This window comes from Protopterus annectens, chromosome 1.part1 (genome assembly GCF_019279795.1).
Source record: "Protopterus annectens isolate FY-2018-M chromosome 1.part1, PAN1.0, whole genome shotgun sequence".
Lineage (NCBI taxonomy): Eukaryota > Metazoa > Chordata > Ceratodontiformes > Protopteridae > Protopterus > Protopterus annectens.
In genome coordinates, this window is record NC_056726.1 from 1,841,927,963 (window position 1) to 1,841,954,862 (window position 26,900).

General features: G+C 38.6%; 1 protein-coding gene across 1 annotated transcript in view; it reads left to right on the forward strand.

The window, feature by feature from the left end:
* The window catches only part of GLP1R (glucagon like peptide 1 receptor), a 3,029,130-nt gene that overhangs the window by 1,939,058 nt on the left and 1,063,172 nt on the right, over positions 1 to 26,900 (forward strand). Inside the window, exon 7 of the mRNA XM_044084828.1 lies at positions 16,717 to 16,870. Within this exon, the coding sequence (XP_043940763.1) occupies positions 16,717 to 16,870 (154 nt within the window). The remainder of the gene's footprint in view (positions 1 to 16,716; positions 16,871 to 26,900) is intronic.

Here is a 26,900-nt window from a genome sequence, read left to right on the forward strand (position 1 = left end):
TCATAGTAGATAAAATATCTTTGAAAGCGAGTGAATGAGCACAGCTTACATAGAGATAACTGTATTGGAAAAGTAGTAGCAACATGTATTTTATTTTTCTTTTTTCTATGAGATGATCTTTGAGGTTTATCCTGAATCAAGAAAGAGTGATAGAATCTCTTTTGTTTGGTGGGATACCTTGCCAAAGTTTGGAACCTTGAATGGGGAAGCCGTGATCACTGCATTTCCATGAAGAGATGGTAGTGTGGAAGGAAGGGGATGGCTTGAGTGAGATCTTAAACTGTAAGTTCTATTTATAATAATGAATCTTCCTGCAAGGTAAGTGGAAGAGTTTTAAGTCCATCTCTGTTATGTAGATGGCCTACCCTCAGAATACTTCACAGAATACCTGTTCTGGGTCTGAAAATGATCCAGTGCAATCAATGCCTTACCCCAGTAAACAAATGTAAACAAATATGAAATCATAATTAAGAGAATGCTCCTGTATTCTTAGTTTAAACTTTCTCTTCATCTTGACATATAGGTTAAACCACACACACACACACACACACACACACACACACACACACACACACACACACACACACACACACACACACACACACACACACATGTGTGCATGTAGCTACATATACCATAATAAAGGTCCTTTATATAAGTACCAGAGTAATTGATGACCACTTCATCCAAAAAAAATTGATAGTCTTCAAATAGCTTGGCACTCTATATCAGAACAGTAGCAAACATGAACAGTTATACAGATCAAAACAACAAATTAATTCCATATGCTACTCTACCCCTCTCTATCGTACACAAAAGTACACAAAGAACACATTTCTAAAGTAGTGGGCAAGTCTCTTGCATTCCACCTAAAACGTATAGAACCATCTTGAAGGAAGCACTTATATTGAGTCACACAAATGTCTGTGCTACACATCACCTGCTTCTTATACGTTTCATGTAAACCCATCCAGTACACCTTACATATGATCGCCATCTATTACAAACTAAGAAATGCACAACACAACCCATAACCTGTACAGACTGCATGCCATCAATTTAAGACATGGACAAACAAACCTATTGATACACTGTAAGCTTCTGACCATACACATACACTACACACTGTGCAGCCTTTTAGGCGCACAATCAAAATAGGTAAATTACATATTTTTCATCACTTAAACCAACTAATATGCCCCTGTGCACAATTCACTTATGACCACTCACTCTGTACCCTACCAACACAGCACTATCTAGACAGTACTCCTGTGCACATAGAATGGACTTACAGACACACTGCTCTGGTGGACCTGCTAGCTCTTTTTTCTGCTAATGTATATATAACAGGCAAGCAGACCTAACACAGTGATGTCACATAAGTGCACACACTCTTGATGAATAAACGTATTCAGCGAGTATATCTCCTTGACGAGTATCACTTGGGAAGTGCAACCCAATGAGCCAACTCTCAATAAGACTGGTTGTGATATAACATATTAAATCCAGAACAATACTAGTTGTTTCACAAGAAAAGTAATAGTTATATCTGTAACTAACATAATTTGTCTTTTCTATGCCACTGGCAATAAATGTACAGATATTGCTTGTACCACTGGAAAGCATCAACTGTGGTTAGAAACACTTATTTTATGAGCACTTCTTTCAAAATAACTATAGACTAGTATAACAGAAGGATTAAGGTTACTTTTCTATGAAATAAGAGGAACTGCAAAATGATTATACAGAAGAGGATATTCACTTAGAATGGTCCAGCACTTTGTCAGCAGAATAGACAATTTGTTCTGACAGGAAGTTATGTGATAGAAATTACTAGCTACAGAAGACCAGAGATGTAACACATCCTCTCTACTCATATTATAAGCTTACCAGTGTTCCTGTGAAACAAATTGCTTATCATATTCCCTCTGCAGGAAGAGGTTAAACTCTTCTTTCTTGTTGCAGATTCTATAGATTTTTTTCTCTTCATAACTGGTAGTAAGGATGTGTCTATATTATCTGATTGAACGTTTAGGTTAACGAATACCTAAACGTTGACCTGGTAATATTGAAAAATTAAAACAGCGAACAGCCAATTTAATGTAGAGAATGAATTCCCTATACTGCAAAAAAGAAAAAAAATTTTGAAACCAAAATGAAGTGGGGGTGTTCACTACCCACACACCCGATAGCCCCCCACACACCCCTAACTAAATATACCAACTCTGAGATCGCTCTGCTGTGGGGAAAGCGGCAAAATTTGCATAACAGCCAAGGGAATTCTTTCCCTGCATTAAATCGGCTCACGTTTTTTTGCTTTCGCTATTACCAGATCGACGTTTAGGTATTCATTAACCTAAATGTTCAATCGGGTAATAGGAACCCGTATGGATAGTTTTAAGACATTATGCATATCTTCTGGAAAATTAAATAAAGCAAAAGGAAAATTGAGGGAAGTTTTATGGAAATAAGTAATGCTAGAGAAATTATGTATGGCATTTCCAAAAAAAAGCATGCAAGATATTTTAAACTAAGTATAGTGAGCCATATGCCTGTGGAATTTATATGGTATGAGCAACTGGAACTTTGTATAATGCCTTTAGTATTTAGGGTTTGTGATTAGGTTCCCCTAAAATAATAATTCTGTACAAAAAAAAGATGGAGGAATAAGGATGCATTCAGTACTTTAGTTTGAGGCAAAACTTCATTCAATCCTACAGCAAACCTCTACTCTAACCATAATCTTTGAAATTCTTGTGTATATTCAGATCCTTAAATATTTTGGGAAATTAGATTGTATCTCCCATGTCCAACATGGCTTAAGAAAAGGCTTTAATACATTGACAGCAATCAACAAGCTGCTCACAAACACTGTATTTCCAGCACAGGGAAAACTTGCTGACCATTGCATTTTCATTCATATAAAAACAACTTTTGAATCAGAAGATGATCTGTTCCTCAATAACCTATATGAGTTACGTTTTGCAGTGGGTATTACACAATGATTCAAAATCTCTCTCTAGGGGGTCTATATTAGAATGAAAACCACATTGCACGAACACCTTTTGAGTGACACGGAAAAAGCGAATATCTCAACTATCAAAAGAATGAATGGAGATCGTTGTAGGGAATTCTTTGAGAAGTAACATGTCAAGGTAGGGGGTCTATATTAGAATGAAAACCACATTGCACGAACACCTTTTGAGCGACACGGAAAAAGCGAATATCTCAACTATCAAAAGAATGAATGGAGATCGTTGTAGGGAATTCTTTGAGAAGTAACATGTCAAGGCACTTCCCATTGCTCACTAAGGCACCATTCAGAATATCAGCAACACAACTCAATGAGAAGATGCACATGTCAAGGCACTTCCCATTGCTCACTAAGGCACCCTTCAGACCATCAGCAGCACAGCTCATTGAGAAGTAACAGATGTCAAGGCACTTCCCACTGCTCATTAAAGCACCCTTCAGGTCATCAGCAGCACAGCTCTTTGAGAAGTAACACATGTCAAGGCACTTCTCATTGCTCACTAAGGCACCCTTCAGATCATTAGCAGCACAGCTCATTGAGAAGTAACACATGTCAAGGCACTTCTCATTGCTCACTAAGGCACCCTTTAGATCATCAGCAGCACAGCTCATAAAGAAGTAACGCATATCAAGGCACTTACCATTGCTAACTATGGCACCCTTCAGACCATCAGCAGCACGGCTCATTGAGAAGTAACACATTTCAAGGCACTTCCCATTGCTCACCAAGGCGTCCTTCAGATAATCAGCAGCACTCATTGAGAAGTAACATTTGTCAAGGCATTTCCCATTGCTCACTAAGGCACCCTTCAGACCATCAGCAGCACAGCTCATTGAGAAGTAACACATGTCAAGGCACCTCCCATTGCTCACTAAGGAACCCTTCAGATCATCAGCAGCACAGCTCATGGAGAAGTAACACATGTCAAGGCACTTCCCATTGCTCACTAAGGAACCCTTCAGATCATCAGCAGCACAGCTCATTGAGAAGTAACACATGTCAAGGCACTTCCCATTGCTCACTAGGGAACCCTTCAGATCATCAGCAGCACAGCTCATTGAGAAGTAACACATGTCAAGGCACTTTCCATTGCTCAGTGAGGCACCCTTCAGATCATCATCAGCACAGCTCATTGAGAAGTAACACATGTCAAGGCACTTCCCATTGCTCACTAAGGCACCCTTCATGCCATTAGCAGCACAGCTCATTTAGAAGTAACACATGTCAAGGCACTTCCCATTGCTCACTAAGGAACCTTTCAGATCATCAGCAGCACAGCTCATTGAGAAGTACCACTTGTCAAGGCACTTCCCATTGCTCACTAAGGCACCCTTCAGATCATCAGCAACACAGCTCATTGAGAAGTAGCACATGTCAAGGCACTTCCAATTGCTCACTAAGGCACCCTTCAGACCATCAGCAGCACAGCTCATTGAGAAGTAACACATGTCAAGGTACTTCCCATTGCTCACTAAGGCACCCTTCAGGTCATCAGCAGGACTCATTGAGAAGTAACAGATGTCAAGGCACTTCCCATTGCTCAGTGAGGCACCCTTCAGTTCATCAGCAGCATAGCTCATTGAGAAGTAACACATGTCAAGGCACTTCCCATTGCTCACTAAGGCACCCTTCAGACCATCAGCAGCACATCTCATTGAGAAGGAACACATGTCAAGGCACTTCCCATTGCTCACTAAGGCACCCTTCAGACCATCAGCAGCACAGCTCATTGAGAAGTAACACATGTCAAGGCACTTCCCATTGCTCACTAAGGCACCCTTCAGACCATCAGCAGCACAGCTCATTGAGAAGTAACACATGTCTAGGCACTTCTCATTGCTCACTAAGGCACCCTTTAGATCATCAGCAGCACAGCTCATAGAGAAGTAAGACATGTCAAGGCACTTCCATTGCTCCCTAGGGAACCCTTCGGACAATCAGCAGCACAGCTCAGTGAGAAGAAACACATGTCAAGGCACTTCCCGTTGCTCACTAAGTAACCCTTCAAATCATCAGCAGCATAGCTCTTTGAGAAGTAACACATGTCAAGGCACTTCCCGTTGCTCACTAAGGCACCCTTCAGATCATCAGCAGCACAGCTCATTGAGAAGTAACACATGTCAAGGTACTTCCCTTTGCTCACTAAGGCACCCTTCAGGTCATCAGCAGAACAGCTCATTGAGAAGTAACACATTTCAAGGCACTTCCCATTGTTCACAAGGTGCCCTGCAGATCATCAGCAGCACTCATTGAGAAGTAACACATCAAGGCACTTCCCATTGCTCACTAAGGCACCCTTCAGACCATCAGCAGCACAGCTCATTGAGAAGTAACACATGTCAAGGCACTTCCCTTTGCTCACTAAGGTGCCTTCAGACCATCAGCAGCACAGCTCATTGAGAAGTAATACATGTCAAGGCACTTCCCATTGCTCACTAAGGCACCCTTCAGATCATCAGCAACACAGCTCATTGAGAAGTAACACATGTCAAAGCACTTCTCATTGCTCACTAAGGCACCCTTCAGACCATCAGCAGCACAGCTCATTGAGAAGTAACACATGTCAAGGCACTTCTCATTGCTCAATAAAGCACCCTTCAGATCATCAGCAGCACAGCTCATTGAGAAGTAACACATATCAAGGCACTTCTCATTGCTCACTAAGGCACCCTTCAGACCATCACCAGCACAGCTCATTGAGAAGTAACACATGTCAAGGCACTTCCCACTGCTCAATAAAGCACCCTTCAGTTCATCAGCAGCACAGCTCATTGAGAAGTAACACATGTCAAGGCACTTCCCATTTCTCACTAAGGAACCCTTCAGATCATCAGCAGCACAGCTCATTGAGAAGTAACACATGTCAAGGCACTTCCCATTTCTCACTAAGGAACCCTTCAGATCATCAGCAGTGCAGCTCATTGCGAAGTAACACATGAAGACTGAGCACCCAGTATGTGTTAACAGTGTAGATACTTAGTCAGAAGAACGGAAGTGTGGCAACTTTCCCAAAACACAGACAGGAAAGGTATGGAGTAGTCCTCTCTCAAAAAAAATATATATAGAAAGATATCTTAATTGCTATATATATATATATATATATATATATGTGTGTGTATATATATATATATATATATGTGTGTGTGTTTCTGCAGTAATTGGCCGGATCATTCTTGACAAGATGACCTTGCCTTTAGATATAATAAATCTGTTCGATATAAGGGTGATGTTGCTCTGCTATACTCTGCTCCTTCCTTTACTATGGTGACTATGTTTTAATATTTCTTTCATACACATTATAACACTTTACTTATTCTGCACAGTATCAAGATGTTTCACAATCCTGGAGTGCACACACTGTCTATTAGCTTCTCATTTGGTTCTCTCTTTAAGCAGGTGAAATCCTATGAGTGACTAGACTTTTCACTAGATCAGGAAATGTCATTCTCTAAGGAGATGATCTCTGTAATGAAAAAGACTCATTCAAAGCTGGAACTAGTGTATTGTCCCAATAGCTCCTTCACTTGCACTTCTAATCCTACAGCTGCCTATTCTTTTCGTCTTGGTCCTCTATGGCACTTGCATCCTGTTTAATCTAAATCTAGCTAGACATTATTAAATTCGATCCATATGTAGAAAAATTGTAATGTCTGCTCTGAGACAAGCCTGAGATGCTCATTGCATTGCCATTTGGCAGCAGCTTGACTGGTTGATCTTAACTGAAAGGTTGATGCATACCCAAATCTCCCACGCCCATGACCTTTCCCCCACAGATTTTACCTCCTAATTTATATAACCTGATAAGGTAGTGCAGAGTATTAAGGCTATTTGCCTTTAATGAGCTTTATCCCACAGTCCTAGATTTTAATCCCCAGTCCTCCATTTTCTTGCTGTGTGACTTTGATCAAGTCATTTAACCAGTGTTCATCGGCCTTTTATGAAAAGAGGCAAATGGGCTTAGTGGGTTTGTCTGGTTAATAAATAAGCAAAATAAAAGCAATAAACCTTATTCACTTGGTGTTCTCTCCCCAACTGCCCTAACATACTCCTTACACCTCTTTCCTTCGCATTCATTAGCTGCCTGCAAACCTGGAGACCATAGCATTTCATCTGCCATACTTCCATTATTGAATTCCTTTTCCAGGCAAATCAGACAATTGAATTCTGCTAATGCCTCCAAAGCTTCTTTACCAGCTAACATTCCTTCTAGAAACAGATATGCAAATTGCCAGCCTGTAAGGTACTCCAGGGAACCTAGCATCTTGTAAACATTTTATGTCCTTTGTGGACTGTCTAAGACAGTGTGTGGTGACCTGCATTGTTAATTTATTATCTGTATAACTAATAGTTCATGCAGTAAGAATGTTAAAAACTGTTTTGCTGGCATGTATGCATTTACATTTGTACTTGCTCTGTACAGGTACTTTAACTCCCCCCACTACCCATGTCATCCCTGAAAATGAACACAACCGGCTGAAATGGTCTCCCTTGACCCGAGAAGGAGTAAAAAACAGCTGCTTTTCCAAACAGATTTTATTCAAGAATCTCCAAAAATAGTTACAACGATTGGTGGTTAAGCGCTTTCATCTGCTATCATCAGATTTCATCAGAACCCTGTTACATTATCCAGTCGTAGTTTATATACCTATTTTGGCGCCAATTTTCAAAACTTAATTGCTATAGCCTACATAATTGGATATGCAAATACCCTAGCTTAAAAATCACTTTACAAATACAGTCTATAAAAAATACAGTCTATAAAAAATATACACTTAATGTATACTTAATAATATTTACAGATGTACTGAGTATACAACCATACACTGAAGTGAACCATGAAGTGAACTCGCTGCAGAGCGATGTAAGCAAGCTTCTGGACTTGGTAAATAAACTAACGGAGGTTGTGTCGGCAGGAGGAGATCCTTCAAAACTAGCGTCAATACCGGAAGCACCGGAAACGCATGCAGTACTGCTTGAATTACGTTCCGACAGTAGCGTGAGTGATATTCCAAATGGACAAGCGAGTGTAAACCTACCGCAGAAGGGACAGCATAACCAGCACAATCTTGAAGTAGTAGAAGCAAATGTTAATCTGTCGACGGAGGCAGATTTCACCTTTGATTTTAGCCTCTTCCATACACGCAAGGAGAATGCAAGGTTGGGGGCTCGTCCAAAACAACAGCGGGAGGAAGTTAAAACGTACTCCGCGGCCGCTGGCAAAGCGAAAGGCACAGGAAAAGGTACTGTCAGCAATTATTTTTCTAGCCCGAAAGTGCCTAGTAGCCGAAGAAGAGACTGTTGTAAGGGCAATTTTAATGTTACCAACGTACTAAATGACTTTTTAGCAGATGAATGTGAATTTATAGAAAAAGCATCTATGGACATGAAGTATAAGCGCTATGAAAAGAAAATTATATAGTAGATAATGATGACATCAAATCGAAAATTTACCTTTTGGGGAAAAAGTTAACTCAATTAAGAAGTGCAAAATTGGACAATGCCTATTTAGAAAAATGTTTGTTATTAAAAATAGTTCCTAAGGGACTAAGGTTTTTTAAACTCCCACTTGGAGTTAAGTATACTACAAAAACAGAACAGTTGTTTAACAGTATGTTTGATGAGTTTGGTTTTACGTATATTAAACAACTGATTAAGTGTAATGAGGAAAAAGTGCAGGGGTTGATACAGGAAGTGGAGGAAATTAATGTGAATGTTATACATGATGATAAATTTCCAGCATGGTATGATCTATATACAAATCAGTTCAATATTGTTAAAAACAAAGTTAAAACTTTTCATAATAGAAAATTACACAAAATTGATAGGGATGTTGAAATGTATAGGAATGGCAGAGCATACATTTGGCCTCGTTATCAACAAGATGATAGGGAAAATTTTGAGTGGGTCCACACTAAAAGCAAAAGGAAACACAATAGATACAATCAAGAGGAGAATTTTCAAGGTGGAAGGTATTACCCGGCGCCCAAGAGGTTTTAGATAGGGAACATTTAAAACATTTTGGTAATACTATGTGCAATGGACCCACACTCATTCCCGTACTTAATGAGGACCCCATTTTAAATGATACTACTTTTATACCTATCACCACACCACCAATTATTTTAGATTCTACAACTAAATCAAAAGGTGAATTTACTGATGAACTACATTTAGTTGGAAGTTCTGATATGTCACCCAGGGTTCATAGCTTTGGGGGATTTAAAGTATACAACTACACCGGTATTACGGTAACTGAGCATTTAGCATCATTGTTTAGTAAGGGAATGAAATTTATCCCTACGGTAAAATTTAACCTATTTGATGTCATAAAGGAAATTAAACTTTTTTGCAGAAGGCTAAATCTAGCAATTCAATTCCACGAGGACAACAACAAGGCCAGCACATATACCAACAAAACTAAACTAGTTAAGAAAAGTACTTATATACCAGCTGTGAATGCACAGGTAGCCCTGTATGAAAGGATGGTATGTAAGGAAGTCTACACATTATATAATGATATTAAGGGTAACTCGAAAGGAATAGTGGATTTTCATGATAATTTAGTACTAGAAGAAAGGAAATGTATGGATGAACTTTTATTAAATGATGAAGTGAGAATCATGAAGCCTGATAAAGGGGGAGGGATAGTGATATATGATCAAAAAATGTATCTTACTGATATACATAACATCTTATACGAATCAGGTAACTATGAAGTTGTGTCTTTAAATCAAATCAACATAGGGTATAGACGTATTGATCTGGCCCTAGAAGAATATTTACTTGATAATAGAATAACAACTGAATTGTATGAATATTTAAGAACTGACTACCCTATACTAGCACATATTATAGGAATACCTAAAATTCACAAAAACTTAGCTAAACCCCCCTTCAGGCCTATCATATCAGGTTCTAAATCTAAAACTTTCAAAATTGGTGTTACTATTGATCATTGGACGAAACCAGTTTATTCCAATGTGAGCCATATAGTAAAGGATTCGTGGGATTTTTTGGGGAAATTAACTAATGAAGTATGGGATGAGAATCTTACATTTATCACTATTGATGTACAAGATTTATTCTCTAGCATCCCAGCGAATACTGGTCTGGAATATTTTTATAACAGCCTCACCAAGTACGCAGGGCTTACATGTGATAAAAATAATTTAATTATGGACATGATGGGTCTGGTCCTTGATTATAATTATATTTTTCATGCTGGTGAATATTTTCGACAAACTCGAGGTGTAGCAATGGGGGCCTCATGTGCCCCTATTTTTGCGAATTTAGTAATGCTCGAGTGGGAGAATAATTTTATATTTTCTAGTGAATATTACAAGTATATAAAGTTATATTTGAGATTTTTGGATGACTTGTTCATTATTTGGACAGGACCTACGGACAAAATATCCTCCTTTATAGACTATATAAACCAAACCACCGATTTTTTGAGATTTACCTACCAGCAAGATAAGAAGGAAATAGCATACTTGGACACTTTGATTATTAACACAGGGAGTGGGTTTGCCTCCCAAATATATAGGAAACCGACATTCTCCAACGACTACATACATTTTAGTAGTTGTCATCCCCCTCACATATTTAGGAATGTTGTTAAGGGACAATGCATTCATATAGCTAGAATGTCATCATCTAGAGAATGTATGGATAGAGAAATGGGTACCTTGTATAATTTATTTTTGGATAGAGGATACCCAAGTAACATGTTAGACAACACTATAACTTTTGTTAAGAGTCAATGGGGTAATAAATATCCACCGTTGTTGGGAAAGAAGCTTATTAGCAAACCTGTAATGAATTTTGAAAATGAAAGGAAAGTTTGTATACTTAGGTTTAACCCTTATACCAATATAGTGATTGATATTCTGAAGAAGTATTGGGAATTATTGAATTCATCTGCATCTATAGGACACATAGTAGGTAAACAATTATGCACTTTATACAAAACAGGCAATAATTTGAAGAGAATTTTGGAGCAAAATAGAAATAGAATTGATGGAACAAATAAGAAAGGTACTTTGAAATGTGGTTCTTGTAACCAATGTAAAAACATTAACACCAGTGTTAGAATAAGGATTAATAATATAATTAGATCAGTGGTTACCTGTAAGAGAGGCAACTGTAACTCACAGCGAGTAGTATATATAGCAACATGTATTAAATGCTCCGCATACTATATAGGGAAAACTGAGAGAAAATTCAAGACCAGAATATATGAACACCTGTATAGAATAAGGAAAAGGGACCCTAAAAATGCGTTGAGCAAACACATTATTGAAAATGGACAAGAACATACTTTCTTATTTGCAATTATTGATCAGGTGGAAATAGGTGATAAAGGAGGAGATTGGAAGACATATCTAGCCTGGGTAGAAAGCAAATGGCAAATCAGCCTAGATGCAACTACATCTCCAGGTATTAATGACCATGTCAGCCTGAAACCTTTTTTAGCCTTGTACTAATGTAATATAGTAAAGTATTATTTCCTAGGAATGGTCCTTCATTACACTACAGTTTGTTGTGCAGTGTAGTGTTACCAATTGGTTTTAGTGTAGCGCTATATAAAAATTTTAATATTTACACAATTTTACTTAAGGTACATATAATTTAAGTTTTAGTATTTGGTTCTGCAGGAATATTGAGTAGAGTATTATAAGGAATAATATATGTTTCAATAAGCATTTACTTAATTAAGGCAAACAAGTGTATGGTTGTATACTCAGTACATCTGTAAATATTATTAAGTATACATTAAGTGTATATTTTTTATAGACTGTATTTTTTATAGACTGTATTTGTAAAGTGATTTTTAAGCTAGGGTATTTGCATATCCAATTATGTAGGCTATAGCAATTAAGTTTTGAAAATTGGCGCCAAAATAGGTATATAAACTACGACTGGATAATGTAACAGGGTTCTGATGAAATCTGATGATAGCAGATGAAAGCGCTTAACCACCAATCGTTGTAACTATTTTTGGAGATTCTTGAATAAAATCTGTTTGGAAAAGCAGCTGTTTTTTACTCCTTCTCGGGTCAAGGGAGACCATTTCAGCCGGTTGTGTACATTTGGGTTCGTATTTCAGTGCTTTTGGACTTATCCCTGAAAATGAGCCAGGGTCTGACACAATCAGACTATAAAGCTAATACATTTAACATAAATAAAGACATTCTTATATATGCATAAATAAATAAATGTTAATATTTTCCTTCTGAAGTCTAACAGGGCTCCACCATCCCCATGCAATCCAGAAAGGGCTTGTAGAAGAATTCTTTGAAATGGTTGTTATCAAACAAACATATAATTGACTAAAAACATTGTTATAACATTTGTGACACTCAAGAGATTTAAATATGCTTCTTCTATCCTGATCCTTGAACCCCAAAGCATTATTATTTCTCACTTTCAACAGCAGAAATATTTTGATGTATATCTGGAGACACCACTGGTGTACCTCAGTGCTCTGTCCTTGGTCCCCTCCTCTTTAATATTCTCACCAGTACCTTGTACACATACATACAACAAGCCTCCCTAATACGGTACACAGATACTCCACACTTATTTTCACATCTGATAATGTGGCACACTTCCAAAAAATACTTGGTAAGCTTTAACAGCAACTGAAACATGGCTTTGCAACTCACAACTCTTGCTCAACCCTAACAAAACTTTTTTTTTCCCAAATCCCCTCCTCATGAAAAAACAAAATTTAAAGTCCCGTCTCTTGATAATCTAACTGTTGAAATCACTTCTCATAGCAAATTAATATGGATGAGAATCTTAAATTTGACCTGCATATAAAAATTGCATAAGAAAAGAAAAACTCATCAAAAACTAGGAATGTTTTATAGTGCCAAAAACTTTCTCACTGATGCAACTAAAGCTACACTTACCATTACTTATCTCCTCCTCACACTTCTTTATGGTGCTCCCATCCTTACTAATCTTCAGGCATAACAAAAATAAAAACTTGAACAATGCTGTAACAAAGTTGCTAAATTTGCAGCAAATACCCTTTTCAGAACCCACTGTACAGCACTAAAAAGCCTGAATTGGTTACAACTACCCTATCAACTAACATATACACAGTTTCTTGCCAACTATAAAATTATCCAGAATGCATCTGCTTGTCCAGCACTAAATAGCATTTTATATAACTATGTTCTTAGTTGTTCATTAGGATCCAATGACCAAAAACTCCAGTCTATCCACAGACCTGTCAAATGAGCTGGGCATTGTCTGTACTCGTACAATGTTGTTAAGGCCTGGAACTCCTTATCTCTATCCATCAGGTCAATACCTCACCTCCCATCCTTCAAAACTGTTCTGAAAGACCTCCTAGCCAAAAACTGACTCAGTTCTTTCTCAAGACCAAGATAAACTATATCCCTAATTGTGGACAAATACCTTTTCATTCCTTATATCTCCTTACTCTCCCTTCTTCACTCACTTCTTTACTTCTATCAGTTTCTGTCCCCAGCTTTATCCCTAAATGTACCATAATCTTGCTTTTCCCTCACTTCATATTGCAATTTCTGTTTGTATTATACTAACTTACCTTTAATTTCTCTATGAACTGGCTAAAATTTCTCTAACTATTAAATTATTGTCATAAAACTTGTATTTATTCTTAACCAATGTTTTCATATCATGTCTAATTTGGTATAATTATTTAAACTGTATTTGTTTTTTGTATTATTTTTGATGACTGTAAAATTATTATTCTTAGAGGGATTTTTAATACTTTGGAGCTTTTCTCCCCAGGCCTCTGCTGAAAATGGGCTACTACCCACTTGGACTTTCCCGGTAATCAAATGTCAATAAATAACTAAACCACACCACATGTGGATAAAGTACTCTGACAGCTTAGTTGAGGCTATAAGCTTTTTAACCTAATAATGTATGGTGTCTGGAAAGCCTTTGGTAATAATTTACTAATTTTACAGTGAGAGTATATCATTCAAATGGTTGCCTTTAATTCTTCTTACAGTTCTAACCTCATTCTATCCTCAGTTAATAAACTATGCTGCTTCATGACTCTTCTGGATCGTGGAGAACATCACTTAGTATAAAAGGCAAAATAGCACCTAGTTATGTCAAGAGTTTACTGTTATCATCCCTGACCTTCGAACTTTTGTTAAAAACTGTTGCTCTTTCCACTGACCTGAAAAGCTAACAGGAAAACTTCGAATCAGCCTCTAAGGTGACAATACCTGGAAGCCCTATTCCTAGCAGCACCTTCATTGCACTTTATTTTGGGGGGAGAGCTTTTTTCATAATTTGTACTGTAACTTGAAACATGTTTTTTAAAACTGTTAGAAACAATCTAATTTTTCATAGCTTATAAACTGACTGAATATTTGAAATTTGGTGATGAATGTCACTGCTTCCAGGGCATTAGCTAATAAAGCTAGTTTTCCCCATAGTTCCATAACTGCATATCTTAAGTGTATCTCATGTTAGCTATGACTATGTGTGATTAAATACTGCCTGTGCATGTGTTTATTAATGCTGTGGATATTAGTGCAATACCTTACGTTTTATTATGTAGGTCAAGTACTTGCTAACAATCTATTTTTTAATGGTATGATAAAATTGTTGCTGCACCCTATTGCAAAACTCTGTGCAAACTGCATTTTCAATGCTTTATACTGTTAAGTTCTTAGAAATTATTATGTATTTTTATGCTAATGGCTTCGGTCATGAACAACAAAGGTCCTTGTACCAGCTTACTTGTCCTGCTAGCAAGCAAACAAATTAAACAATTGAATACATTTTATTACATTTACACATTCTGTATAAATTTGTGATTAGGAAAATAAGGTATATTATCAAGAAACGCTATATGAAATAATTATTGGACATGAAGAATATGTGGCTGAAAAAACAACAAATACAAATAAGCTAGAACATTTTAATAAGTGGTTGATTAAATGGAAAACAAAGCTAGATGCGAAATGGGAAAGGGGAAAAAGAAATTGTATAACTATTACTAGGGGAGTACAATGAAATAGCTGAATTAAGTACACTGAATGTACAATGAAGGCACTAAGAAGGAAACAGATTTATATGAATAAAAATATGGCACTGTACGTGGAAAAAATGTCAGTGAGAAGTGAAATGAAATGTAAGACAGAATAAGAATGAAAATGTGAAGAAGAAGAAGGTGACAAACATGACAAAACAATGGTGCACTTGTTTTAAAGTGAAGAGGAACAGAACAGTTTTATACAGAAATAGAAGAAAGATTGTGTGTAACAGGAACAGGACAAAATTGTAAAATGAACTGTGAATGTGAAGAAGATGTGATAATGTAACATAAGCATGAATTAGTACTAACAATTGCCCTAATTACATGGTTCCAGGGTGCAGGACACTACAAAGTAGTAAGAGAAGGGAAAATGAACTACAACTGCAGGATGGGGATGAGAATTAGAAGAAACAATTACACAGTGTATTCATTCATTTCATTTCTTTAGTAATTTGAACTTACAGCCAGTACATGATCATGTTTTCATACCTTCACCCCTAATTTTCTGTATGTTTTACAGATAACTCATAACTTTTTCTATAGCACTATACCTGCTCATGTTCTTATACTCACTCTGTAAAACTGATTTTTATACAGGCTTTGACTCTCCTTTTCAAGACATTTCAAGATATGATGCCCCAGCAACATCTTAATAAAAATAAATTATTTTATTCAATCAGTGTATCCTTGACACTTTTGTCAGTCTCACTATTTTGTCCACGAAATGAGTGCTCAGCAGTTTTGTAGGCCACATAATGCAATGTGATAAGTATAACATCAAGTTCTGTACATGTTTTCAACCTATTGCAACATTCTGTATCGTGTATGCAAAAACACCTTTTCAACAGTACCTGAATATTTCCACAGCTTTTTATTCATAACTTTGGGCATTAAAAGAGTGTTAGAACTCTGGCATGGAAATGAATAATAGCTACTGAAATTCCTTATGTTTAATGTGATAAACACAGCACTGTATTCTTTTTACCACCACATTTATCTTGTAGTCATTTCTTCTGTATTGTGAATGTGATAAATGATACAGTTTATATCATGGTCAGCTGTTTTTCTTGCTGCATAGAATGTTATTTGCTATATCTCTAAATGATATTAGTAGAAATACCTGGAAGGTATCACTGCTTCTTTTCATAACTGAAAAAAAATATGATGATTATATCTTGTACATGGAAACAGCAGTGTTCATGTGAGTTTGATGCTTATGCAGGCAAATGAATGCAGCTTCATTAATATCTTTTTTTACAAGTTTAACCTCATCCTAACAAAATATTTATTATATTGCAACATATCCTGCAATGGTAATTATATTTCTGGTAGATTTTTTTCATTAATCAATGCACTACTTTTTGCAAAAAAAAAAAAAAAAAAACGTTGTAGTTTTAGTTGTAACTACAATTTTTTTATTTACATCATTTTATATGCAGCTAGGTTGTAATATGTCTTTGGAAAAGCTACATTTGCAAAGTGAATGAAGAAAGTAATAATTCTGGCCAAAAGTAAAACTGCTTTAATTTGGAAAATGACAGCTGCCAACTTGTATGCCACAAATATGCAGCCTGTAACCAGATACTGGGTAGTAACAATTTATTTTTATTTTATTTTTTTGCCACAGACATTTGCACTGCACAAGAAACTACATCCATCTCAACCTCTTCACTTCCTTTATACTGCGTGCTGTGTCTGTTTTCATCAAAGATTCAGTCTTGAAATGGATGTACAACCCGGAAACTTTCCATCAACACTGGGATGAACTTATTTCTTACCAGGTAAGAGCACCAGTTGTCCAGCCACAAGCTGGAAATAGTTGAATGAAGTAGCTTTAGCAGCAATATCTATGAATGTATGTATGCAAGGGTTAAAAACTACAGCATGATTTCTTCAGGAGTATGGCACTGTAAGATGTAGTAGACAAGGACTGCACTGCTAGCTGCCCTTTTTGCTGGGCTGGGCCACAGAGCTGACTGATAACATATGAAAAAAAATGAAACGTAAAAAACAGTCCAAAATATGAAGAAGAAAGTCAAAAAGCTAGAACCACACAATGAAGCTCAGACTGCAAAAGCTGACCTTTTTAGTACTTACTGTTGTTTAACCTGCTTCTAGGCTCATGATTTCCTGTCTCATACATGCCTTCTAATATTGCAATGTTTTCCCACAGAATCCATGCTGGAAATTAACTATTTTTTAAATCATGCTTACCTACTTGCTCATCTAAAGTTCATGTGATGTAGCACATTTTGTATTGGGCTACATCACATGAAAGTTGTTTCTGACACTTGCAAACAGTTATCCTGAGATTTTATTGCCTGAGAAGATTTGAAAACAATGCTGTTTTCAGTTGTATGAGCTATGTTTTGCTGAAAAAGGGCTGATAAATTTTTCTAGTCTGGACTGTGGTGTGAAATGCAAAGAATAAGGCAGCTTAGACTAAGCTGACTACTGTGTGCATGTCAAAATGACAATTCTTCCTCCCCAGGCATTTCCTTTCTCTATTTGTCAGTCAGTGTCACTTGGTAAAGCCTTCTCATCCATTTAAATCCCTGTCTACACACTGTCACTGTCAACTAATAGATGTATGTTTGTGTGTATGTGTGCTTATTCGTGTGTGTGTGTGTGTGTGTGTGTGTGTGTGTGTGTGTGTGTGTGTGTGTGTGTATATGCTTGCTCTGTGTATATATGCATTTGCATTCACACATATATATAGAAATTCTTCTGCATCTTCCTATATATGGTCAAATTTAATGGATAGTACAGACTGCAACCATGAAGTTATCATAGACCTGTTACTTTATTTATTTCAGTGGAAGGCAGTTAGTGGTGTGGCTGCCCAGTTCTTAACATTCATATGGCTTTCAGTCCTCCTCAATGCAACCTAGGGCTACATTTTGATTTGTGCAGTAAAACATTGCATAGAAACATGGAATGCAAGTAACCATTGTGTTACATTATACTATCTCAGTTCTTTATTCAAAATAGAGGTTGGTGAGCAATGTTGCATAACACTGCATGCTGTATAATACTGAGTGCTGTGTAATACTGCCAACACCTGGCAGGGAGGCATTAGCACCTGCTCTTCAACGCCCAATCCCCACATATGCTTTCTTGCTGCAAAGCATTGCATAGACGAGGCCAGGTTCATCTTTGTGTTCATAGGTTCATAGGATGATACTAGACTATTGGCCCTTAGGCCCTTATAAGCCTAGTCAAGAATTTCACCCTTGTTCCCACAAAGTCAGCACCTGTTTCTCCTGTCCAGCAGGGACACAGGTGGGATTCCAGGGGGTGTATTTTCTGTTTCCCATCTAGTCATACCTCTCAACCTGGAAATATCAAAAATCTGGATATAGCCTGATGAAAAATAGGTATAAATCTGTACGCTGATTAACATAACATTTGCATGCATAATTATGCAACCCCACCCAGTACAATGGAATTGTGGGATACCAACTTTCAAATGCAAACTGAAGAACAGACAACCAAAATATGGCCCCAGAATCCCCCTGCCTGCAGCCATTCCAATGTCTAATTACTTTGCGATTTCACCCTGTTTACCATAAACACTGTAATGTGCATACTGCTTTACTTCTACAATGATTATTTGGATTTTATTTTACATTTTATAGCACAAACACTAATAGACATCTGCTAAACAAAGCAGTACAGTCTCACAATGAAAATAGACTTAGCATTAAAACTTCTCTGCCCTTGAAACTCACATTCATTGAAACAGCATTGAAACCCACATCCAAAAAAAAATGCATCTGGCCAGTCACAGGTAAAGATTACCTTTGGCCTTTTTTCAAATCATAGGCCCTTTGCATATGAAACACACATGTGTGCTTTGATACACCTTCCTGACTGTATTAGATTATATTCCTTGTATAATACAGCACGCCTGTTAGAGCGCATTTTAAATTTATTGTTTTGAGCATTTTTTCCAGTAAGCAATGAAATAAAATGCATGAACCAATAATGACAAAAGTGCCCAATTTAGAACATTTCCATCACAAAAGTCTACTCAAACTTCTACAATCCACCAGTATCAGTAAATATGCACAATCTCTGCAGAAGTAAAAGTCATCTAAATAATTCAACATTAGAGATGTGTAACCAATGAAGAGATTGCTGTTAGCAAACAACTTAATATGTGATTGTTTCATCTACAAATAAAGTGCCTGTTGTCCTTTAGGAATAAATTGCCTATGTTACACACACACACACACACACACACACACACACACACACACACACACACACACACACATACACACACACCAGTTTCAGCTAAACAGCCCCTTTCCCACACACACACCAGTTTCAGCTTAATGCCCCCCTTTCCTACACACATACACACCAGTTTCAGCTTAACAGCCCCCCGCTTCCCCAGCACAGCAGTTTCAGCTTAACGGCCCCTTTAAGCTTAAATGTAACAGCACACTTAAACAGCAGTTTCAGCTTAATGGCCCCTTTTCCAGCACAGCAGTTTCAGCTTAACGGCCCCTTTCAGCTTAAAATGTAACAGGCTCAGCACACTTACTTGAATTCAATATATACCGTGGACCAGAAGAAAAATATTTGTTTTTAAAGAAGAACAGCTAAAGTTACTCGGCCTCATGTAAAAAGCACTGAACAGCCTGTTTCCAGCACAGTTTCAGCTTAAGTGTATACACAGAGTTTTAGCTTAAAGCACACACTTATTTAACAGCTCCTTTCTAGCAAAATGTAACAGCACACATAAGGTTTCCCAATGATTGTAGAAGGCTGGCAAATGTGGCTTGAAACTGAAGTCAGGGATGTGTAGTAGATTTTTGTTACTCTGAAGTACGAGTTTACAGTGTGCGCTTTGCAGTTATCGGTGGAAGTGTTTCAAGAAATCCATTTTGTCTATTAATTAGGAAGTGGCTAGATGTAAATTACAGCAGTAATGGGGAAATGGATTTGTACAGCTAAGAAACCCACTGTTGTATTAGTCTGTTATTTAACAGTGTATTTACAGCAAGGGCAGCAATGTTAAACACTACCCAGTTATTCTGTTGTGATAAGCAGCAGTCTGGCCAGCCACTTTACGGAATATAGATATATAACCGCCTATTACTGTTTTCTTCACACGCAGACACCCAGGCAGTTTTTCATTATGCATTAACAGTTTAAGGCATAGCATTTTTTTTTTTACTTACCTGAAACCTGAGAGATTGAACTCGATCCACCATCCTGGGACTGGGAGTGTAGACCTGATTCTGTACTGCAGTCCGCAGAAGTAAGCTGGACAACTTGGGTTTGGCTTGTTCGCTTGGTAAAATTGAGAAGAAGTTAAACTTAAAAAGTAACACTAAGTCTGCACCTGCCTGCTTGCTTGCTGCTGCTTGACCTGCTGTGCATACTGCTACATTCCAAGAATTTCCAAATTACCAGACCGGCAGATTCAAACATTAGTGCAGCAGCATGGTAATCTGTTGTAAACGCAGTCCTAGTGTCTCCGATTGGCTGGCAGTCAGGAAGCTAATGCGTGATGACATCAGCCACAAGGTTTACTATTAAATAATAATCTTTATTCACCTCGTGCTCTGATTTAGCTGAATCCCTCTTATTAATGGCAGAGTGATTGATGCAGATAGCAATACAGACAATGGCATGTTTTCTTTGTGCTTATGCCTAGTAGGAAAGTTCTTGCATATAATCATGTTTAAATATACTGCAGGCAGTATTTCAGCAGTTATAAGGTCGAAATTCAGTGTCGGTTCAATATTTTTATCAGCAGTATTCTCAGCATTCCAAAAGGTGAATGTAGACATTCTAGTGGTCGCAATATTTAATTACAGGCATGTGTCATTCAGTGCTTTGATAGTAAACCTAGCCACAACTACTTGTACAAAAAAAAAAAAAAAAAACCTTGTAAAGAAAAATTGGGAATTAAAGGGGCCACTCATGAATTTGTGGCACCCCATTATTTAGCTCTCAAATCTGGTAAATACCAAGGAATTCGGTATAGTTGAGAGGCATGAATCCAGTCATCCAGGTTCCTCTTAAGGAGAACTAGAGAGGTACTCTGCTTAAGTCTATTCCAGAGATGGGGGAGTCTCTGGGACACAAATCTATCCCACCAACAAGTTCTATTAATGTCTTTGTTATCTATATCTGCCACCCCCCCCATCCCCAGGTTTTACAGTGCCATTGCTAGTAATGCATTACAAACTTCTAGAACATACAGCATTTTGCAAGCCAATAACAATTAAATGAGATCCATAATGGTGCAGACTTAATAAATGCAGCAGGACTGATGAGTTATACAAGATATAATGTCTACAGCACTGTCATTTACAGTGTTAGGAAGAGAATGGGGGAGGGGGTCTTCAAATGTAAGGTCTCCTCAGTGGGGATATTTTTCTTTAAATATTCATGATGTATACAGTTTTGCAAGTAGATAGCCTGTATGTGATACTTATCTCTGCACTGTATGTAGTACTTAGTATTCTTTATGGATACCAGCCAGCAATAAGTTGCAAACTAATTGAAGAACGGGTAGCAGCAAATATCATGGTTCAATTAAAAAATGTGTTCTACATGCCTACAACCTATATGTACTAACTCTGAGACTGATATACCTGGGAGTAAGGGAAAATACTTCTCTGAGATGCAGCAGGCTCAGACTTCGTATACATTCAAACAAAACTGGACACTTTGGTTTGCACTTTAAAGTGTAGAACACATTTTTGTCAAACAGCTCTCTTGCTCCATCTGGTTTATTATTTTTTATAGGATCATAGGAGGTTACTAGGCTAATAACCCTAGGGCCCTTTCAATTCTGGAAAAGTTTTTCCTTATTTCCACAATCAGCACCTGTCACCCCATCCAAAAGGGACACAGGTGGAAACCCCATGGTGAATTTACAGTTACTCATCCAATCATACAGATTGCATTTGAAGAGAACCAATGAGGTGCTCTGCTTGAAATGAAACAGGAGTCTGTTCCAAAGCTGTAGTAACATCTGGGAGACAACTCTATCCCTCCAGCAGGTTCTATTAATGTCACATACCAAGTTAAGGCCTTTAGAGTGAGTAACTCATGTACCATTTGACTTATGGATATGCAGCATTTCCATTAAAGCAGGGTCAAAGATTGCCTTATATGCAAGGCAGAGATCGCTTCTGAGTAGTCTGTATGAAACAGAGTAAAGTGACACTGATTTCAGATGATCCTCATAAGACAGATGCTGAAGACCTTGAATTTTCCTAGTGAGGAACTGTTGTGGTCTCTCCAATTGCTGCAGGTGCTTGGAAAGTTACATACCAAAAGGGGCATTGTACTTAATTATTGGCCTGATGAGGGAACAGTACAGGGAGGTTATAACTTCTTTTTTTCTGGAAGCAATGCCCTTACTTATGAGATGACTTGGGTTGTTTGTTTCTGATAACTTGTTTGCAAAAGCTTTTTCTAGAGGCTCCTTTAGCTGTTTAAAACTTTCATTTAAAGGCTCACTGCTGCTTTTCTGCTGTGAGAAACATTTCTGCAGTTTGTTTCCCACCCTCCCTCTGTATTGGTATGTTGTTCTTATAGTTGGTGGCTTTTCAGTTGCCCGCCCCTACTGTAAATATGATCTGGGACCCTCCTCCCAGTCTAGTGTCATTACTTCATTCTACCTAATACAGGGAGAACATTTGAGAAGGCAAAATCAGCTTAGTTTCTGCTACACCTTTCTCTCTTTCCACTAAAAAAAAAAAAAAAAATTTCTAAGCTTGTTTCCTGCCTTTCCTGTGGGTAGTCTAGTCTAGATATCGATTTGCTGTGTCCAGGACTATTTGTAGGCTTCTAAGCCGTCAAGCCTTTCTGTGTTGGAGGGAAGCCTTCTAGTTTAATTTTGTTTCTTAGAACCAGCCAGTTTTTTTGTTTCAGCACTCAAGTCTGTTTCTTTGAGCTCAGCACTTGTTCAGAATTTATTGTAAGCACTAAATAAGCTACAAATTACTATAGCACTCACCTTTCCTCACTCTCTAGAGGAAAACAGTTTCTAGTACTTAACAAATAAGCACCTATTCAGGCATGTCTAAGGGTTAGCTCCCGGTGTTTTCTACTGTCTACCTGATGAATCTGGGCATCTTGAGGCAATGCAGTAATTGCCTCATGTACACAGACAACCCTCTCCTCCTACCACCCAACACTACAACTTGTGAGAGATGCACTTATATAGCCAAACTGGAAGCAAAGCTCTCTTCACCTAAGACTGGACTTTACAGTCAAGAGGAGAAGGTAAACACTTGCACCAGACCACACTCAGCACATAGTCCCTCAAAACCTACACCACCAAAACACACACATAGAAACACAAAACACACACCTACATTCACAGAGGCTCTCAGTATAAACCTGCCCAAGCAACAGGGACCTCCAAAGCAGAAACACAAGCAACCTCCACCCCCCAACACAACCCAAATGACACATAGCCCAGAAACTAAGTGTGCCACTCAACCACAGCCCATAAGGCATAACAACGTACCCAACACTCTGGTCATAGGTGACTCTATAGTCAGGTACACTGATGTTCCACTCACCAGGCTAAACAAGGAGAAAGCTACTGTCAGCTGCCTGACGGGTGCCAAGATCCGCCACATAACGCATGCACTTAGTTCACTCCACAACAAGTACAAATATGACTCTGTCATTGTCCATGTTGGTTTGAATGATCTGAGATGTACCTCCTTGGACTACATGAAAAGGGACATGGAGGAGCTGTCCGATCTTGTAGCCCAGATAGGTATGACCCTAGCCCTGAGTAGCATCCTGCCATCACCCAGAATGATACCACAGTACAAGGACAAAATGATTGACTTCAACAATTGGCTAAGCTTCTGGTGTCATTCTAAGGGGATCCAGTATCTGTCTGCCTGGGATGACATGATCGACAAACCATGATGCTTTGCCAGAGATGGCCTGCACTTGTCACCACTGGGATTCCGGATACTGGCTAAGACTCTAGCCACCCCTATAGTGCCTTTTTTAGGCAAGGTTCATATGACAAATTCACCACCCTAACAGGTACAGGCAGGAAGAATCTGAGGGTTTTGCTACTCAATGCTAGAAGTCTAAACCTCAAAATACACTCACTCGAGGCACAACTTAAAATGGAGAACATCGACATCTGTGCAGTGACAGAGACCTGGTTCAAGGCTCCAGAGAGTACCCCTGCATTACCAGGCTATAATTCATACCACACCTTTCGGACTCCTAACCTGGACCGAAACACTAAAGGCGAAGGCGTGTCCATACTCATTAAGGATATCCACACCTCCAGGCTAGCTGCTTAGCATAATGCATCCGAGATTATCCAAGTGCAACTAACTCTGGGCGATTTCAACTACCCTGCCATTAACTGGGAAAACTACTCATGTACCAACTCTTGTGTTCAACGTTTTTTGGAATTCATAAATTCCAATGCCATGGATCAACTTATCCACACCCCCACCAGGGGCAGCAATATCCTAGACCTGGTTATTACCAAAATGGGCAACCAGTGCTCCACACCAGAGGTCAATTCCTTGTTGGTCAGATCCGACCACAAGCTAATCACCCTAGACATCCACATCCCTCCCGCACCACCCATTAGGGAAACCACAGTAAAAAATTTCTCCAAAGCCAACTTCACACTTCTTAAGACAGAAGTGGCAAACTTCATGACACCCATGCTGATGGACAATAGAGGTATGACTGCTGAATCCTACACAAATGCATTTTATAAGCACTTACATGAGTGCATGGATCGTGCAATCCCTAACAGAACCAAGATGCTATACTCCAAAAAAAGGAAGCCAATCTGGTGGTCCCCTGCCATAAACAAACTCTACAACAGAAGAAAGAAACTGTTGCAAAAAAGAGTAAAATCCCATGATTGGAGAAACTCCCTTGTCAGCCTCAATAAGAAGCTGAGATCCCTCATAAAATTCTCCAAAGCTAGTTATGAAAACAAAATCGCCACTGACTCTAAAGATAGCCACAAAGCATTCTATAGCTATGTCAAGAATCTCAATGGCAACACTCAGATCTGCTCTGAGTTACAGCACAATGGCACTAAATATACAGAACCAACTGATATTGCCAACATCTTGGCAGATAGGTTCAGTGCTAACTTTACCCCCCTGTCATCCCCTAAAAGGCCCATCTCTATACCAGAAGAATGCAAAGTTCCTGTAATCACAGCTGCACAGGTAAAAAACACACTATCCAAAGCCAAGAACACAGCATCCACAGGACCTGACAACATCCTAGGCTGTGTTCTACATGAACTACAGAACGAACTGGCACTCCACCTAAGTACCATGTAAATTCATAGCCTCACCTCAGGCTATGTGCCCACTGAGTGGCGCACAGTGACAGTTATCCCACTCCACAAAGGGGGAGCCACCACAGACCCTGGAAACTACTGCCCCATTAGCCTAACGAGCCTGGTCTGCAAGGCTATGGAACGTATCATCATGGAACTTATTAACAATGACATTGGTAATCTTCAAACTCAGGACCCCACCCAGTTTGGGTTTGTAAAAGGCAGATCATGTCTCCTAAACCTGATAGACTTATTTGAAGCAGTCACCAAAGCCATAGATGAGGGCAAGGTGGTTCACACAGCCTATCTAGATCTCGCCAAGGCTTTCAACACCATTCCCCACTCTGGAATTATAGATAAACTCACTAAACTAGGTATAAATCCCTATGTCACAAGATGGGTTGCCAACTGGCTCACTGACAGAACCCACACTGTGAAAGTAGCAAACTCCAAATCCAACTTCAGACCAGTGGCAAGTGGAATACCACAGGGCTCAGTCCTGGGTCCTCTCCTGTTTGGTATCTACTTCTCTGAAGTACAGGCCAAGAAGGTCTTTGGCTAATGAAGTTCACAGATGACTGCAAACTAGGAGCCATAATCAAAACTCCAAAAGATGTGGACATCCTACAAAAGGGCCTCACTGAGACAGATGCCTGGTGTCAAAGCCATGGCCTCAAGCTCAATGCCAAAAAGTGCATTGTCATCCCTTTTGGTAAAATCTCTGTACCCATGAACTACCACATAGGCGGTAGTCTACATAACACCGAAAGTGTGATAAGAGAACATGGGACACAGGTGGACAGTAGTCTCTCCTTTGATAATCATATCACCACAGTAGTCAGGAAATCCTTCTACATGGCACACCTCATCACAAAAGGTTTCTCATCCAGGAATAAAGAGGTCATTGTTCCCCTCTACTCATCACTCATTAGACCCATTATAGAGTACAATGCCCCTTTTGGTATGTACCTCACAAGACATCTACAACAACTGGAAAGGCCACAGAAATACCTCACAAAGAGGATTACCGGCCTCAAACAGATGCCCTACGCAGACCATCTCAAAAAACTGAGGCTTTACTCTGCCGCATATCGCCTACTCAGAGGTGATCTCTGCCTAACACACAAAGCTATGTCAAACCCAGAGTTTTTAGACATGCTCCACTTAAAGAAATCCCAATCCCTACAAGCTACATGCTCTAGGGACCTAAACCTTGTCACCACAATAAACAGAACATGCTGGAGGGATAGATTCCTATCCCAGAGACTTCCCATACTCTGGAACAAACTACCTATCTATATCAAACAAAGCTCTTCATTAGCACTCTTCAAGAAAAATCTTGATGATTGGATGGGAGATAGGAAATTCACCCTGGGGATCACTTCTGTGGCTCTGCTCGACAGTGGCACAGGAAAATATTTTTTCTTGGGTGGCAAAAGCCAGGGTACCCTTCGCTAGGCTTTTATAAGCCCTAGGGCCAATAG